Source organism: Stegodyphus dumicola, chromosome 1, assembly GCF_044657685.1.
Source record: "Stegodyphus dumicola isolate Sdum_Otavi_A_Nest chromosome 1, ASM4465768v1".
NCBI classification, from domain to species: Eukaryota; Metazoa; Arthropoda; class Arachnida; order Araneae; family Eresidae; genus Stegodyphus; species Stegodyphus dumicola.
Genome location: NC_140768.1, coordinates 17512244 through 17530930, shown reverse-complemented (window position 1 = coordinate 17530930; position 18687 = coordinate 17512244). Strand labels below are relative to the sequence as shown.

Genomic DNA, 18687 nt, shown 5'->3' with positions numbered 1-18687 from the left:
TATGCTGTGCTTCTCCAGTAGCCCATACATATAAAGTGTGATTTTCTATTAGTGTGCAGTCCGTACACATCAAAACTTCCTATGTTCGTTTGCTTTTAAACGTGCTACATTGTGCAACACCTAGTACCGCATGCACTTGCGGGAATACAAGCAAGCAAATCAATATAATATTTGAATATATTATAAATAATACTTGTTATATATCATATAAAGATAGATGCAGAAAATGATTGTCTCTAATAATTTTGCCAGGGTGTGCAGTGCACATATGGACCTATGCACATATGGACCGCATGCCACTGGTCTATATAGTGCAAGAGTTTAAAAATGAGATTGATGTTAGGTGTAATGAATTACTATATTGAATGACCAACTTTTATTTATTCAAATTAACTTTCTGTAGAATATGTATACTGCTTTGAAAAATGACAAGATGCATAAATGATTGCTGATAAGCTGTTATGTGTATTATGTTTAATCTGTTCTTGCTGTTTTCTATGTATGTGTCCTGGAAATCATAATAGCACAGAAATAAGTTTGGTGAATAAACAAAGTATGATAAAATCCAATGAGTTTCAAGAACCTTGTTTAAATGATTAAGAAATTTTTTAACAATGTGATGAAGGGACCTTTATATCAAAAAGAAGTCAGTTTTGTTCTTCCTAATATTATTGCCTTGTTCCTAATGATGTGTTTTCTGACACAGACTTTTTATGATATCCAATTAAAATGAATCACTGTGTCTAAACACATTGTCTTTTGGTCAAAAGTTTTTTTTATGTCTGTGCATTAGTTTTCATAGGAGGCACTGTTTCGATTTTTGATTTCTACTGATTTTTTTCCTCCTTTGAATATTTTGCTTATTTTCAAGCAGAACATTGTCATTTTATTTAGGATCATGCCTGAATGTCAACCTTGTTGTCTATAACAATATTATTCGGGAAGTATAATCTTTTTCAACGCTTTGTAGTCATGTTGTTTAATGGCGTAACATTGTCATATGTGCAATTTGAATTTACATTCTAAATAAATTAGCTAGGATATTACCTTTACAGTAGAAGGTTTACCCCTCCCCCCGAAAAAAAATCTTTAATTCCCAGCAATTTATTATTACTGATTCTTTTTATCTAGTTTAATCACCCTCATTTTTAAACTGCTGTAATATATACATTTACTCCTTCAGGCCTATTTCAAATGTGTTCTGTGGATTTAAGTTTGAAGATTTATATGGTGTTTGTCACTTTTCAATAGATATTTTGAATGTGAGCACTTTGTTATTGATTATCATATCATTTAATCCAGTATATCCAGCAAGTATTTATCAGTAGTCAATGCAGTTCTGTGTGGATAAGCATTATTATCCTTTATATATATATATATATATACATAACCACTATGGCCTGAAATTTTCAGCAAGAATTTTAAAATTTCATTTAAACAGTGTAGCATAGCCCCAGACATCAATGAAACATATGAAATGCCTTATAGTATATATATATATATATATATCTTGATTTTATACCATACCACAAATCTACCACCACTAATATAATAATCAGTTATTTTATATATATAATATAATGACCAGTTATTATATTAATACTGGTAGATTTGTCGTACTAAAAGAGAGGACTTTCGGCTCGCCACATATTCAGAGTGCTGCCATTCCGTACCAAATATACAATCATCTATGTCTTACCCAGGTCCTTCGGTACTGTAGTAGGCTACCCTAACCACTATACCGTCTGGGCGATCTACCTTGTGTTTGACCATAATGATAAAACCTTTCACTAGAATTTAGCAGTAGATAATCTGTCATCAATACAGACTATCTTAAACCAGCCTTTTTATCTAACATTTTGATGATTCTGAGTCCTCTCCATCAGAGACATCATTTGCACCCATTTATATGACAACTACCTGCTCTAGGCAAAAAGTTTACTTTAATCCATGGTATCTCTAGCTTCAGTGCCTTTGACAGTTGTGGGGGAGTACTTATGTTACCTCCGCTGGATGGCAGCACAGGCAATGAGCTTCTGTTGAGGCTCTGATTTAGCTGTGATATCGCCAGCACTTCTTGCATGCTGGTGGAAAAATGGACATGCTTCTCCTTGCTGCCAGTACTTGCACAAAGCTTGTGTACACAAAACTTGCATTTGCAGCTACATGTTTTATGCCATGCTATTCATAATAATTGAATGTTATTCTGTTAAATGTAAAAAGGAATTAGTTAATTTAATTAAAGCAACTTGTTAATGTATTAGAGATTTTGTGTTTAATTGATTTCAGTGATCTAGATCTATTGGAAATTAACAACTTCTACATGCAGACACATATTTAGTTATTTATTTATATGCACAAATATGTATATGTGTGTGTAGAGAATAAAATCGTATTTACATGCCTTGAAAGAAGTATAGAGTTATAAGTGTAAGAGTTTTTAACTTATATGTGGGGGGGGATATATGCAAAGCAGACATCAAATAAAATAATCTGGCAAAGTGTTTTTGCACTTATAAATAAATTTTATTGCTTCTGTTCTGGAAAAAACGTAGCTCTCAGCTAATCTTATAAAAAAGATAATTTTTATAATCTTAGTTGCAAAATAGTTGAAATTAATTTCCTTGTAAACTATAAAGAAATGTGCTGAATCATACTCTTAACTTTTATGAAGTTACTTCTTTATTAATTTCTAACCTAATTTTATTGTATTGTAATTTCTTTATAGGCTGCCAAACTTGGTGTAATTGAATCTGTATCACTGCAAAATTTTATGTGTCATGATAATTTAAAGTTTGAATTTGAGCCACATGTAAATTTTATCATTGGAGACAATGGAAGTAAGCTGTAATTTATTAGTATATATTTTTAATGCTGGAATTTAGTTTTCCTAGCATTTCTTAGAAAAGTACTTATGAAAGTTAATATTTTTCTATAGTTAATCAAATTCCAAATGTTATATTCTTAAACAACAAGATAATAATATATGAATTTAAGTGTTCACAATGAAGGAAAATTGAGTTGCAGGCAAAAATTGCACTCATTTTTCAATGATTGGTGTGTTTATCACCTTGCTGTTTTCCATGGAGTTATACCTCTTAGGGCTTGTGTAACATAATTCTGAGCCTTGACTTTTGTAGCATTGTGGAACATTTATTTGTACTAATTGCCTTAAGAATAATAATTAGAATAAAAATATACTGGTAGTAGCCGAGGGCTGTGCTTATGATGGCCTTAATAACTTTATGCCTGCAAGCTGTTGTTTTTGTAAGAACTCCAGTATGCATTTCTAATATATTTAACATATAGCTAGATATTAATATTCATGTATCTTAATCATTCATTCCTATGTCATTTAGCATTTAACTAATTATTAATATTCCTGTAGCAGTTTCATTTAATTTGTATAAAATTATTAATGAGAAAGCATATTTAGATCATTTCCATTGTAGGATATACAGGCCAGTTTTATACAGAAGACCAATTTGATATTTTAGGAGCAAAACATAATACTGTCACCTCATTTTGACTGTTGCAAAATGCTTTTTAAAGATAAGAAATACATTTAATTAAAGATAAGAAAAACAATTAGAATGATATACTTTCTTATTAAAACTTATTACCCACAATACTTTGAAACTAGCACTATTTTAAGAGATAAGAAAACACAATTAATTTAGTGATAGGCATTGCTGACGCATACTATATCTGTCTGTAAAAAATCAGTTGTTGTTTGTTGTCCTGTAGCAATTAGATGTTTTTTAGCTCTAAACTCTCTTCTAAGCATTTTATAGCTGCATCTGAAAAGACTGCATATGCATAATAATAACTTTGTTCTATCTCAAATTTAATAATAATAATTAATACTTAAGGTGGAAAAAGTGCTGTTGCAACTGGTATTATATTAGCTTTGGGAGGAAGATCACGTGTAACAGGACGATGTACAAGTGTCAAAGGTTTTGTTAAAAAAGGCAAGAAGTAAGTATATCTCTTTGTTTTTTAAACTGTGGGTTTATGGTATAAATTTTGTACAGTTTTGTTTTGAATTTCATATTTAATTATTAATATTTTTAATTAATATTAAAAATTAGAAAAGTTAGCATTGAGGAAGTAAAATTTTGAGACAGATTTAGCTTTGGGATTTAAGTTGCCAATTAATCATCAAAAATAATTGTTGCATGTGTCAAAGTTGATTAATAATTAACAAACAAAAGAAAAAATTTAATTAATTATTTAAGAAAAATAACTTGTGTATGAAGTTTGATAAAATGTAGAATAAAATTAATATCTAAATTTATCTTTTCAGTTTTTTAAATAGTTCTAATAACTTCATTTATATTTTCCTAAATTTACTTACTATCTTATTAATTATTAGTAGGTTGCTGATTTTCATAAAATATTTAATTTAATGATAAATATTTGTGAAATGTATTTTGAAGTTACATTTGTCATGTACTACAACTTTAATTAAGTTCAACAACTATTTTACTCCTGGTTGTACAGGGGTTGGACAAAAATATGGAAACACCTTTAAAAAAACATGTTTCTTTGCTTAATATGGTGTAGGAAACCCTACAAAACAGTTTGCAGTCTTCTCGGAATGGATAAATACAGTTCCTGTATGTTTGCCAAGGGAATATTATACCATTCTTCCTGCAAAACGGTGGCAAGTTCAGATAACGATGTTGGCGGTGGATAATGAGAACGCACTTTCCGTTCCAATGTAGACCACAAAGGTTCGATAATATTCAGGTCTGGTGACTGTGGTGGCCAGTTGAGTTGGGACAACTCATCCTCGTGCTAAGAAAACCAGTCCTGGACAACGTGAGCTGTGTGAACTGGGGCTTTGTTGTCTTGGAAGACACCAGCACCATCGGGGAACAAAGTTTGTACCATGGGATGAACTTGATCGGCCAAAATGTTCACATAAGTCTTGGCAGTCATGTGCCCTGACACAGTTATCATGGGGCTAGCAGAGAACCACGATATGGCTGCCCAAACCATAACAGAACCCCCGCCATGTTTCACTCTTGGCAACAAGCAGTCTGTATTATAGGCTTGAGATGGCGTTCTTCAGACGTAAACTCGGCCAGAAGTGGGAAACAATGTGAAAGAAGACTCGTCAGACCATATTACTCGCTTCCACTGCTCTATAGTCCAGGCTTTATGACTTAAACACCACCTTTTTCTATTACGGGCATTAGCATCACTGATGAGTGGCTTCTCAATTGCAGCACGGCCAGCAATTCCCTGTTTATGAAGCTTCCTTCTAATTGTTTTGGTACTCGCAGGGTTCGGTAACACAACATTCATTTCAGCAGTAATTTTTGCAGCTGTGGTCTTCTTATTTTTCATCACAATTGCCCTTAAGGATCGTCTGTCACGATCACTCAGGACACACTTTCGTCTACGGTGTGATTTAGCAGATCATGTTTTTCCGCTTTTCAAATATGTGGAATAAATCTTCGATACAGTACCTCTTGAAACACTAAACACCTTGGCTACCTTGCTTGTGGAAGCACCTAGCATACGTACTCCAACAATTTGCCCACGTTCGAAGTCTGTTAACTCTGACATAATGCAATGACAACCTCACATAACAGTACTCCGACAACAACTGAACTGTTTAGCACATTTACGAAGTTGTATAGGTGGCGTCAGTGGTCAAAAACGCCAGCGCCACCTACATATTTCATTAAAATCAATCTTTCTTTTCAAACATGCATTTCACAAGATGTTTCCATATTTTTGTCCATCCACTGTATTTTGGGCTCTTACTCTGATTTTGAGATTGAAATTATTTACTTTACTTGATGTAATGTATATTTTGGAATTTATCTTGAAAGTATTTAGTTTAACAAGGTCCTCTGAGAACAAAAGTTTTATTTTTCTTATTGTAGTAAATAGTGCATTCTGACTTTAACAAGAATGCTGTGTCGCTGTTTAAAAGAACTTGTTTAAATTTTTTTAGCATCTTTTTAAAATTATGCATGTTATTTTTCTGAAAAGCATATCTAATAGCTACTGAACACTTCTACAAAAACATAAGCAGTAATTTCTATAAATAAAAGCTGTTAATATTAAACTGTATAAAAGTAAAGAAAACTTTATAATGTTTTTAAAATGTGCTTCTGTATATCCTCCTCCTGATAGATATAATTTTAAGAAATTGTTGCTACAGGTGGCTAGATTTTTAAAATGCAGAAATTTCTGCCGACAGTATAATTTGCAATTACATAACTGTTAATATTTATTTATTGTTTATCAGACTACAAAATTAAAATATTTTGATATAAATAAATGTATTTTGTCTTCCTATGCTAGAAATGCAGTAGTTTCTGTAACTCTAAAAAACTGTGGTGATTTACCTTATGAGCCTGAAAAATATGGGAACAAAGTGATAGTTGAAAGACATTTCACTACTGATAACTCCAACAGCTACAAAATAATGTCAGAAACTGGTAAGTTGTATATTTTAGAAAAGCAGTTAGTGTTTACATCTAATTTAAAGAAGTTATTGGATAAATATTCTCCAGTTTTATTAATTGGTTGCTGAAATCGTGCAGTATATAGTCGACTGAGAATAAACTTTAGAGAGAATATGTAAAGTTTCATTTAATGATTGTGATATTTCTAATTTTTATTTTTTATGTAGTTAGTGAGTTTGTCATCATGAAACATAATTAATACAGTGACTCTTTTACATTAATCATGAACCTCTTTTTTTTAGTCCAAAGGGGCTTTGTCCCTGAAGGGCTATTGTTTTCGTATTGCGATTTTGTGTTAGTTTATTATAAATGTCCATTTCACTTTTGAAACTGTTGCCACAAATGTTAGAGTCCTGCATTATATTCGAAGAAATTAAATAATAATAAATCTGCATAAATGTATGTATATTTCTCACATTGTGATAAAACAATGGTACATAAAGCCATCGAATTTTGAATGACGTAACTCTACTGTGAATATGGGAATGTGGAAGCCCAAATTTGAAATTTGGAATTTGTTTTATCATCAATTTTATATTTTGTAAATCTTTAACGAATTTTTGAGTAACAGACTCGAGGATTTTAAAGCCTGCAATGGCAACGTTGCACAGAAAAAACATTTTTATCTCCAGTACATAAGACTGCGTATCTGAAAGATATGCTAGATTAAAACTATTTTGCGATATTGCTCTTGAACTGAATTTTATGGTTTAAGTGTGAAGAATGTGATATTAAGTAAATAAAGGTAACAGAAAAAATTTAAAAAATGCCTCTTTGGACGTAATTTAATATTTTTATTTATTTATATTTTGTACATGCCTTTCTGTTTGCAAGCTATTAATGTTTAAATTAAATACTTTATAAGCTTTTATTTTGAAATTGCATTAATTATACTTGTTGGTTAGCAATTTATTATGGATCCTGAATTTGCAATAAAAGATATATGAAAAAGTGAATTCTTTTGCTGCATAAGATAACTTGCAGTAGGTTTTCTTGTAGTTTGCACAAATTATCTGGAGGGGTTTGGGAAGCAATATGAAAACCCCAGTTTCCATATGAAAACCCCAGTTTAAAGAAGAGTTTACCATTAAAATTTTTAAAAATTAAAAAAACATATAATGTTTTATTGTTTTATTAAGTGAATTTATTATGTTATTCATTCAGTGTGCAAGAGAAAAAATATTCTGAATGTAGGTACCTAACTCATCAACATTAAAGGATAAACTGAAAAAGAAAGAAACAAGAATGCTCACTGCTTAACGTTTTAACCATTGTTCAATTGTGTAATTATTTATGTGAATTATCTGCCACTGAATGCAAAATTAGGCTGCTACACATAGGTTAATGCATGAAATATGCAAATTAGGCAATTGGCAATGTGTTGTGCAGTGAATGTGTATTGGAATTTGAGTGTGTGGTGGTGTTTAAAGTTAATGTGGTTTTAAGTTAGTCTTAGTCATTGTGTATAGCTCAAAGTGGACAAAAATAGAGGTTACAAATGGCAATCATGCTGTCAAAATGTTATATAAAGAACCAGGTTCTGCTTTTAAAGCAGTGAATCAGTTAGTAGACAACATGGTTGAGGCAGCCAAAATCAACAATTGCATTTGAAGATGATTTTCTGTCATTATCATTTCAAAAACCATGCATTTTAATGCTGCACGAATGCTTCATAACATTGGATTTTATGCAAGAAAACCGATGATTTGTATTGTACACACTCCATCTTCCAGACAGGCCAATTTAAGGGGGTCGTTATCATGTTCAACAGTGTCTAAAGGTATGAACTCATGTAGTATTTACTAATAAATTCAGATATAGCCTGAAACTATGATACTATATATGTTCTGATTTGGTGGGAATGAGGAACATGCTGCCTGTCTTTCCTTGTTCATGGAAGATCTCCTTCCACATATAGTTGTTTCTTGATTTTAGGTGGAATCAAAAATCAAAAACACTGCACTGAGCTGCATGTCTGTGATGAAAGTTTTGAAATCAGTTATGTTGACAAGATTTTGGAACCTTAGATAAGGCTGTTTATGTATGTTATTGCTACAGATTTCTTGCTAATGGATGATTAGCAAGAAATAATTCTCATCTGCTTAGAGCAGCGGTTCTCAACCTTTTGACTAACGCAAACCATCTAAACAAAAATTGAAAACCTTTTGTACCACTACTACATTTTGCAATGATTATTTTTCAATTTCTCAATAGAAATATTTAAAAAAAAATTATGAAAGTTTCAGATTTTATATTACGTCCAAAGGGACTTTTTTTTAGCGTTTTGTGTGTTACCTTTATTAAATATCATTTTCTTTTCACTTAAACCATAAAATTCAATTCAACAGCAGTATCCCAAAATATTGAAAAAGAGCATATCCTTAGTATTTCTGATAGATAGTTTAGCGCACTGGAGATAAAATTTTTTTTTTTTGTACAGTGTTGCCATCGCTCGCTTTGAAATCGTTGAGTTTCTTAATCAAAAATTCATTTAAAGTGTTACAAAATATGAAATTTTGGGGTATGTAATGCAGGATATTGGGGAAGTAATTTTTTAATTTAATAGTTAAAAATACTTTGGTTCTTTGCGTACCACCTATTTTTCTCTTGCGTACCACTGGTTGAGAACCCCTGGCTTAGAGTATTTCTGGTTTCAGAATATAATGCTGGAGATCCTCATTGCAGTGAGTGATCACCATAGTACTTAGAAACATAATATATCACTAAAATAGATTCACCAGCTTGACTAAACCTGAGTTCAATTGAATGTTCGTGAAATGCCTTAGGTCATTTAACTGCAGTATGCTGAATGTCTGCTTGGATTCTTCAGTATCTAAAAAAAGCACTTTCAAAATAGTGATGTACAGTTTTACAAAAGTTGATCAACAGTTTGATAAATTCTATGTAATCGTGATGTCATGAAATGCAGCAAAGCTTGCATTTCTGTCAGAGGTGACCATACACTTTATTAAAAAAACAATTTACTGTATAGTAAATGTCAAATGGCAATAATTTGGAGTGTACCTATTTGTCAGACTGCATGGGAAATAAAGTAAATTCCTTTTGTCTCTAAATGGCAGCTCCTGGGTGATAAATGCGTTGTAGCATTATATAAGGATCTAAAAGATTTTAGAATGTTGATTCCCGTCGGGGTCACTGATGGGCAGCACTCGGCTATAGTGCCATGGGGGCCACCAGTGACTGGAGACACAATCAATAGTGAAAATACATAATTAGATTAAATATTGGTACTAATAAATTTTTAAATAAGGTTTTTAAAAACTGACAGGCTGTTGCTTGTTTGCATCGGACAGTAAGTGGGGTACCCACTAGCTCAGCTTGTATGCCTTTGCTATGTGGTGTAAATGGAGTCTGATCATTTCATCAGATACCTGGAAGTGTGCAGCAAGCTTACTACATGTTTGTCTACTGTCACTCTCTATGGTTGCTCTCAAGGTCTCATTGTTCAGCCCTTGTGGCCAACCTCTGCAAAATGCATTACTAAGAGACATATCGCCTGACTTGAACTTCTGGATCTCTTAGTGGTTCGTTCATTAATGGCATCATCCCCAAAAGCCTGGCAAATTCGGTGACTTGATTCTGCTGCTGTCAGGCCGACTTTAAAATTATACAGCAAACAACTCTAAACAAGCACCTTCGATGCATTCATTTCCATCAGTTGCTGCTGAGTTCTGTTTGGAGTACCGATGCAATGTGCTTTTATACTCTATGTCAGTGTCTGAACTCCCATCCTAACCATGTCATCGCCAGGTTTGGCGACTATTTTTATGTTGGGGTTCACTCTTCCAATGTCATATCAGAAATGGCAAGAACATTTTTTGCGACCTTGTATAACTCAGCTTATCTTCTGTAGATACTATTTCAACATAATGTACATCACTTAACCTTGTAACTGTCATGCCCGAGATTATCTCGGCCACAGCACTGGTGTTCGAAAATGTCACGCCCGAGTATTTCTCGGGGTAATTTTTTTTTGAGTGCATCGTATTGTTGTACCCAAATATATATCGGGAGATGTTTATTTCGGCTACATTTGGTTTTTCCAATAAAAAAATTTGACAATTTGTGTACCCAAATCATCAAAATAACTTGACAGTTAAAGGGTTAATAAAAAATTCATGTTGGCGTCATGCAAACTATGTAAAATGCATGCGGCAGTCAGCATGTTAAAAGACTTGAAAATGTTGAATTGAAAATGTTTGGCGTATTAAGAAATTTTACAAATATTTTGTGTTTCTTAAATTCAAATAATATCTACTCTTTTCAGCTGATAAAGTTAAATCTTTACCATTAGATAAAATTAAAGCTTAATTTAAAAATATTTGTTTCAAACATTTAAGCATTTCAGTCTGCTCTTTTTTTTTTTCAAGTAAAATGACATAAAGAGAAAAATATTAAAATATTAAAGACATCTAAGGTCACTAAAGTAAATCTTAGATAGTTATACAGAATTGCAGTTTATATGTTACTTTGAAATTTTATTTCTTATTAGGAAATTGAGAAGAACTTTTTTAAAGAGTTGCCCTAAGTGATCTAGTGGTCAATGGACACTGACTGCTAGTCCAAATTCCGGGTACAGGACAAACAGTCAGACTTTATACAGAGATTCCTGTATAGTGTTTGGTTGTTTGTATGTGTTCTCCTCCTTTCTATGAGTGTAATATCAATCATCTTCTATGGCACACCCTGGACAATGCTTTGATTTGAACACCCTGGACAATGTCAGGACATTTCAGTGATGAGGTAGCTAAATGATCAGTGAGTCCAGCTATTTCCAGTGAATGCAGTAAATTGCAAGTGTCTGGCTGTTTGGTTTAAAAAAGTTAGATGATTCACTCTGTAAGGCTTTATTTTCTGCATCATTTTTCTGTATATCTCTACATATTTAATCACTAGATGACTTAGCATAGCAACAAAGTATGTGTATCAAATAGATCCTTTTTTTTAATACATTGCAGCTTGTTAAATGAACGTTCTTGTTCCTTATGAAAACATGCAGACCCTTTCTTTTGTTATTATAGATAATGTTTATTGTGTGTTATAGCTGTGCTGAGAATGTAAATCACATATCATTAAAACAGTTTGGGATTGATATGACGTTTGTGATTGATTGCCGAATTGCCTGCTATAAATTTAGAACTGAAAGCTTTTTGAAACTATTGTAATTGAATTTTATTTCTAAAATTATAGGCATTGTCATATCAAAATCTAAAGAAGATTTGAATGATATTTTGACATATATGGATATTCATGTAAGAATTCTGTTATTTTTCTAATATTTTGTAGAAATTTTGCTGAATTAGTGCTTTTTAAATCTATTTTATGTTTACATATATGGGTATTGCACATGTTGTTGAATATTTCATGGCAGGCAGAGTTAGATGATATCATTATTACAGTCAAAAGTCGTTAATTCGGACACCCATAATCCGGACCTCAAAGCTACAAACTTTCTGCGCATGCGTCGCGTAAGACTTTTACGGCTGCGAATATGCGTGTACGCGTGCGCAAAATACATTTATGAATGCGCGTTTAATGTATAACGGTCGGTACAAGCTAAGCTAAAATTATCTAATTCAGTTAATGCTGCAGATTGCGTTGTTCCTTAATCTTCGAATTGGATTCGGCTTATTATTTTTTGCAGACTGTTAGAGCAATTTTATAAAAGTATGCTTGAACTTTCGATTATGTCAAATAGAATTTCTGATATATATTTACTAATATGTAAAGGATCTACAAAGTGAAAGTATGTTTCGAAGTCCATTAAACAAAAAGTGGAATTACTGCAAAAAATGGATAAAGGCATATCCTTTGTTTATCTAAACTTTAATGTTTGTTTATCTACAGTTTGTTTATCTTTAATGCTGCGGTGCACAATGAATTGGAAGTTGATCTGTGAGCACTATCCTTATCTTCAGGGCAGATGTTTTTATTTTATTTGGCTTATAATTCCTTACTAAATGTAGTATTTCATCTCGATGCACTCTGTCTTTGATATGATTTAAATCAAATTCCTCGTCATTATAATTCGCTTCCGATAGAGAAGAAAGTGACACAGAGGTTATTGAAAACGAAAAAATTTCGATTGACAAATTAGTCAGTATTCTCGACACAGCAATTATAGGACATGAACAGCGGCTCTTTGTAACTGAACAAGAAATTATGTCTGTTTATAGAATTAAAGCGAATGTATTATCACATAAAAAACGAAGCAACTTAAACAACTTACATTGAAAGAAATGTTTAATAAAGTAAACAAACAAATATTAAGCTTTTTTTTTTTTTTTTGTAAATTTTGATACCCTTTAGATCATAATTGTTCTTTATTTCATAAATTACGGTTTCATATTTTTAATTTTATAATTTCTGCATGCCATATTACCAGATTTAAACTGATGATCTATAATCCGGAATCGCCGAAGTCCCGACGAGTCCGGATTAACGACTTTTGACTGTATTATTTTTTGGTAAATATTTGTCTTTTTGTTTTTAATTTTTTTGGTAGCTTCATTTTTACCTATTTTATATTATTCTATATTTTTTATGCATGTATGATTTGCTTTGTGTTTTATTTTCTGATATTGTATTAATTTATTGCATATTTTTGTACAATTTGTTAGTTTTGGTTCTTTTTGTAATTTTATATATATTTATTTATTTCCATTATTTAGCAGTACAGTAGAAGTCGAGAAATCCGCAACGCTTGGGATCAGAGGTTGTGCGGAGTTTAGGATTTTGCGGATTTCATTACAGAAAAATAATATTCAGACTAAAAGTGCAAAATAAATAAGGCATATTAGATACATTAAATTAATATATTATATACATTAATACAATAATTAATTATATGCATTAAATTACCTTTATAGATATATAAGTGGCTAAAGTGTGTGCGCCGAAACTTTATTGTTGCGACTCCAAAAAATGAGCACGGAAATTAACGTTTCCGCAGTTTTTAATTAATATCTCAGCTGTATAAAGTCGTACGAAGATGAGAACAGTATCGATTTTTTTGGAGAATTTTTTGGAATCCAAGGATATGCGTCTCGAATTTCAACTCGGCGCTGTTCTGTATATATTCGAGAAAAAAGAATTTGTCATGTAGCCAAATCCCTCTAATAGGGAAAACCCAAGAAAGAAAGTGGAAAATATAGGGAAAACGCAGGTGAAAATTAGTTTTTAATTAATATCCCAGCTAATTAAAGTCCCACGAAGACGCAAATGGTCAAAATGGCGTTCCACGGACCTGCGGAATCAAACGGTGTGCTTCGCTAAGCCCGGAAGCCAGCCGTTTCGGAGAAGATGATGTTACTTCACCCCATATATATATATATATATATATATATATGCGGCTTAAGTGTCTGTTTGTTGCCGATAGTTTATTGGTTGCTTGCATAACTGTACTAGCCAATGGGGTGAAGTTGCTACGTCACAGGGTTGCCGTTTCAATTGAGACGTAGACAATTTCCTGTAAAAGTTGACTTTGCTATGACTATCGATAAGTAAGAGTAGTCAGGGCCAAACGCTTCAGCGCGTTGGCATTTTTTTACCTGAGCCTGCATTTGGACACGGTCAACTTTATGTTGCCTATTCAATAGTTCGTGAAATTAAAAATATTGGATGGTCCTCTGCAAGGCGAGCTTAAAAATGATGGAAAGATCTACACAAGAAATTCTTGTGTACAAAGAGATCTTTGACATGTGAATTAAGATTTTATTATTTAAATCACCTTTATTTATTGAGCTAGCGGTGGCTCTTAAGAAATGTACAGCCAGTGGTTTCCTTTAAGCAATTAAGCAAGTAGAAGGTGGAAACCCCGTGGGGCAGTAAGCAAAGGGGCATCCTTGCTGCCTGCCCTGGGTAATTCAGTTTGAATTAAGAGACATCTTTGCACAAATCATTTTAATTACAATTTATAATATCTAGAACAGCGGTCATTTCGTATGATCGCTGGGCTTTCTAGTTATTACATATATAAACTGATTATATTATATTGTTCATTTATATTAGGCTCCTCTATTTTTAAATCAGCATGAATCTGCTTCCCCTTTTCTCTCAGGAGTAGTCCTGAAATAATTAACCCATCACTCTGCTGCTGCCGGAACCCCTTGTGCAAGACAGCATCGAGGTTTGCCGATTTCGGATTCCGGTGTTAGAATCACTGTTGCTGTAAAATTTCAACAGCTTTTCTTTATTGTTCCATATATCATACACAGTCTGTGTGGCATTTCCATACGATTCTGCTATAAACCGAGAAGAAGCACCTACCTCCATATTTAGCAGAATTTCCACTTTTTTCATTACCGTCAATGCAACGTGTTTACGTTTTTCAAGGATGGAAGCAGTAAAATCACGAGTGTGTTTCTGATCTGTCATTGTATTAAAAAGCGCTAAAATTTAAAATATTCTTAATTTATCCACAAAATATCCAGGGAAAAAAAAACAACATCACTAAACAATCTTGTGAAATAACAAAGCTCAGAAAGTACAACAACATGAAGCGTGAACTTGAAAGAAGAGTTGAGTTAATCGTCTGCTTTTTTATCTCGATGCAGATTGGAGGGGAAAACTTTCATCATGATGTCAATAATTTGGTATTTCCATTATGACTCATTATTATTCAGTAATTATGATGTCATTATCCACTAAGTATTTTTTCTTTGATATTTCATACTCCATGTTGCGGTTTCGGAACTTATAAATTAAATGTTTATATTTTGAGAGGCAACGCGGATTTCAGGAGTTGGGGGATTTCAGGTATTTGACTGTATTTAAAATTCTCTGTTAGTAGATGTTGAAATGGTGTACTAAATGACGTTGCGGCGGGCAATGAACTGGAAGTTGATCTGTCAGCACTATCCTTATCTTCAGGGCAGATGTTTTTATTTTATTCGGCTTATAATTCCTTACTAAATGTAGTATTTTATCTCGATGTACTCCATCTTTGATATGATTTAAATCAAATTCATAGTCATTATAAATATCACAAATACACATCAAATAGTTTTCTGGTTGCAATTTTCTAATTTCGACTATGCGTAATGTATGCTTTAGGCATGCACGCATTGAAAGAAATGTTTAATAATAAAGTAAACAAATAAATATTAAGCTTTTTTTTGTAAATTTTGATACCCTTTAGATCATAATTGCTCTTTATTTAATAAATTATGGCTTCATGTTTTTTATTTTATAATTTCTGTATGCCATCTTAACAGATTTAAACTGATGATTTATAATCCGGAATCGAAGTCCCGACGAGTCCGGATTAAAGACTTTTGACTGTACTAAACTTTGATTCTTAAGAACTGAATTGGGGATATTTTCCTCAGCATTAAAAGAGAGAGAATAAATAAACTTTTCATCCCCCCTTTTTAGCTATTTTCAAATTTTGTAAAAATTATTATTTAATGGTCATTTTTATTCTTCTGTCCCATTTATTTAAGATATCTCTGAGTGCAATAACCTAACACTATTTTTAAAATGGTAAACTGTAAAGAAAGAGTCTAATTACAAATAAAATTTTCTAATTACAAATTAATAATGATGAAAACAAAACATTTATCAAAACTGGTGTATAGTAAGGATTTTCAAAACAAAAAATAGTTTTAGGTTTTAGGTTTGTAAGTGATTTTTCTAACATTGTGATAAAACTTTTAACAAAAGATATAGTAAAGCAGTAATCAAATATAGTTACATTCTCATGTATTTGTTAATGATTTTTTTTTTGTTTTATTATATTACGGCAAAGCACTCAAGGGCTATCTGCCTTAAGGGAGGGAATGCCTTCGTGGAGAGCTTTCTAAGGGGAACTGCCTCGTATACATTTTACACATGGGGAAAACCACGAAAATGCCCATGCAGCCAGCCCATTCGCGAGATTCGAACCTCGAACCGAAATACCAGTGTTCAGCGAGTACCGCTCGGCCGCTGGTGGGTTCATATTTGTTAATTAAATTTGTCATTTTGTACTTAACAAATATGTTTGTGTAAATTTTCTGAAAGTGTTTCAAAAGAAAGATTGGTATTATGTTGGTTTAATTTAAAAATTAGGTAGATGTAGAGGAAATACAGTGAATTAATTACTTAAAATTAAACATTTTTATTTAGCTAGAAATGCATAAAAATGATTTGAAAGTAATTTGTTGGTATGCAATATATGATTCTGTTTTACCTCAAGAACAAAACTGCACTTTTACACCCCTAATACGAAAAGCTACAAAAGGTCTGCCATTGTTGTTATAATATATAAGATGCTATCCAGTCTTAATAAAACTACTTTTAAAACATTTAATTTGCATTGCACCTTATTCTTAATGACCTTGAAAAAAACTGCTGTAAGGCAAGCATAGTTGCGGTATAATTTTGATGTAAATCCTTCATATATTCATTTCTTCTGATTCACTGACATGCTTTTTAAGATAGCATGAAAAATCTTATTGAACAACTGTTTGCTTATGATCTTTCAGGGTGATTTTATGTCTTTTCGCAGTATTCTGTAGTACGTTATTACGGGTTTAATTAGTTTATCTTGCTTTGATATTTTCAATATTTTTTCCTTTTCTTAATGTAAAGAATATTGTAGATTTTTTTAAAATTTTAAATAGTTTTATAAAAATTAATAATGATTGCTTTTACTTACTTTTAAATATAAAAAAAGTTGGGGAGAGGATTAGAATCCCCCCCTCTATTAAAGAACATCTGTTAGAATATTCAACTTACTGAAACTTTTTTTTTAATGTGAAGCAGTGATTATTTAGTACTGGGAAATAATGTCAGAAAGATCTGAAATTATTTTTCATTTAAAATTTATGTTTCCATGATGGTGGATGGGGCAGAGTAGCCATTTAATATTGTTGATCTGTTGTATGCATGCAAGTTTGAATATGAATTTGGATACCACATGGAGATGAACTAGTTATCCTTTTATTGTTGCTAGTATACTTCAGATAACATGGGCTCTTGTACTCGGCTTTATACATCTTGTCACTGCGATTTGCCACCATGAGAGATGCAGACTTCACTCCAGTTTGTTTCAGTCTTGGCAGCCTCTCGCTCACTCTTTGTGTCCTCACTGCAGGTGTGCTCCATACTGGTTTGCTTCTTCACAACTATATATGAGTAAAAATGTCATGATATCACTGCTTGTGATACAACATACTTGCCACTTGAACCTACTAGATTCACTGAAAAGAAAAGAAAATTGGTATTCATCGCAGAACAGGTTGGAACGACACATAAGCATAAAAGTCATAACTGAGATTTTCCAACATTAACCTCAAATGGGTAAATGCAAATTTTCAAAATACCTCTTTCAAATATGCTATGTTTTATCATCACATTTACGACTTATATTTTGTTGCCACATTCTCTAAAAGCATCTACCGCTGTTCCCAGTAACCAGCTACGAATTGGCATATTATCTTTCTTAATGATAACTTAAGTCCTTAATTTCACATCATTCTTTGCAGACATCCACTTACTTCTCTGTTGTAAATTGTTTGTGGCCACTTTTTCCAAATAAGGTGAATCGCTTTCACTACTGATTGCTAATGGAAAGGTCTGTTGTCTGGTAAAGTACTAAAATCTTTCTCCAGGATGTTTATAACTGAATGACCTATCAAATAATGTGCAGGCGTTAACACTTTGAGATCATCTGGATCTGCCGACAAAAAGGAAATAGAATAACTCTCATCTGGTTTTTTAATACCACTATAAAGTTTATTTCATTGTGAGCTCCAACAAATATTTTATTATTATCACTAAATAATTTGCTACTTTTAGCAGGTCTAGGAGAGAACTTTTTTAAGGTAGCAATAAACAAACCAGATCAAACCAAACCATTTCCGAGGTAAATTCCCTAAAGCTGATTTGTGACAATTCACCTAACATCGAAGCAAGAAAGACATGCTTGTACAACTTTTCTACAAACTGATTTACCAATTAATGACCAAAAGGCTTGCTAAATATGACACAGCAATGATTGAGCTCCAACATGCAAATACTTTGTGTGAAAATATTGTAAAATATATTTTGTTAGGGTGTGTTTATCAGGATGCTTCTGGTAGTATTTTAAATTAGCATTTTATAACCTAACACCAACTCTCAAAACACCATCATTGTCTAAGGAGGGATACAAGCTAAGAATGCATTAATCTGTAAGTAATGGTTTTCCTGATTT

General features: G+C 32.3%; 1 protein-coding gene across 2 annotated transcripts in view; it reads left to right on the top strand.

The window, feature by feature from the left end:
* Nucleotides 1–18687, top strand: part of LOC118181627 (structural maintenance of chromosomes protein 6-like) — a 144878-nt gene that overhangs the window by 17145 nt on the left and 109046 nt on the right. For both annotated transcript variants that reach the window (XM_035350790.2, XM_035350789.2), the window contains 4 exons: nt 2729–2840; nt 3873–3978; nt 6325–6461; nt 11700–11761. In XM_035350790.2, coding sequence (XP_035206681.2) covers nt 2774–2840; nt 3873–3978; nt 6325–6461; nt 11700–11761 — 372 coding nt within the window. In that variant the 5' untranslated portion in view covers nt 2729–2773. The remainder of the gene's footprint in view (nt 1–2728; nt 2841–3872; nt 3979–6324; nt 6462–11699; nt 11762–18687) is intronic.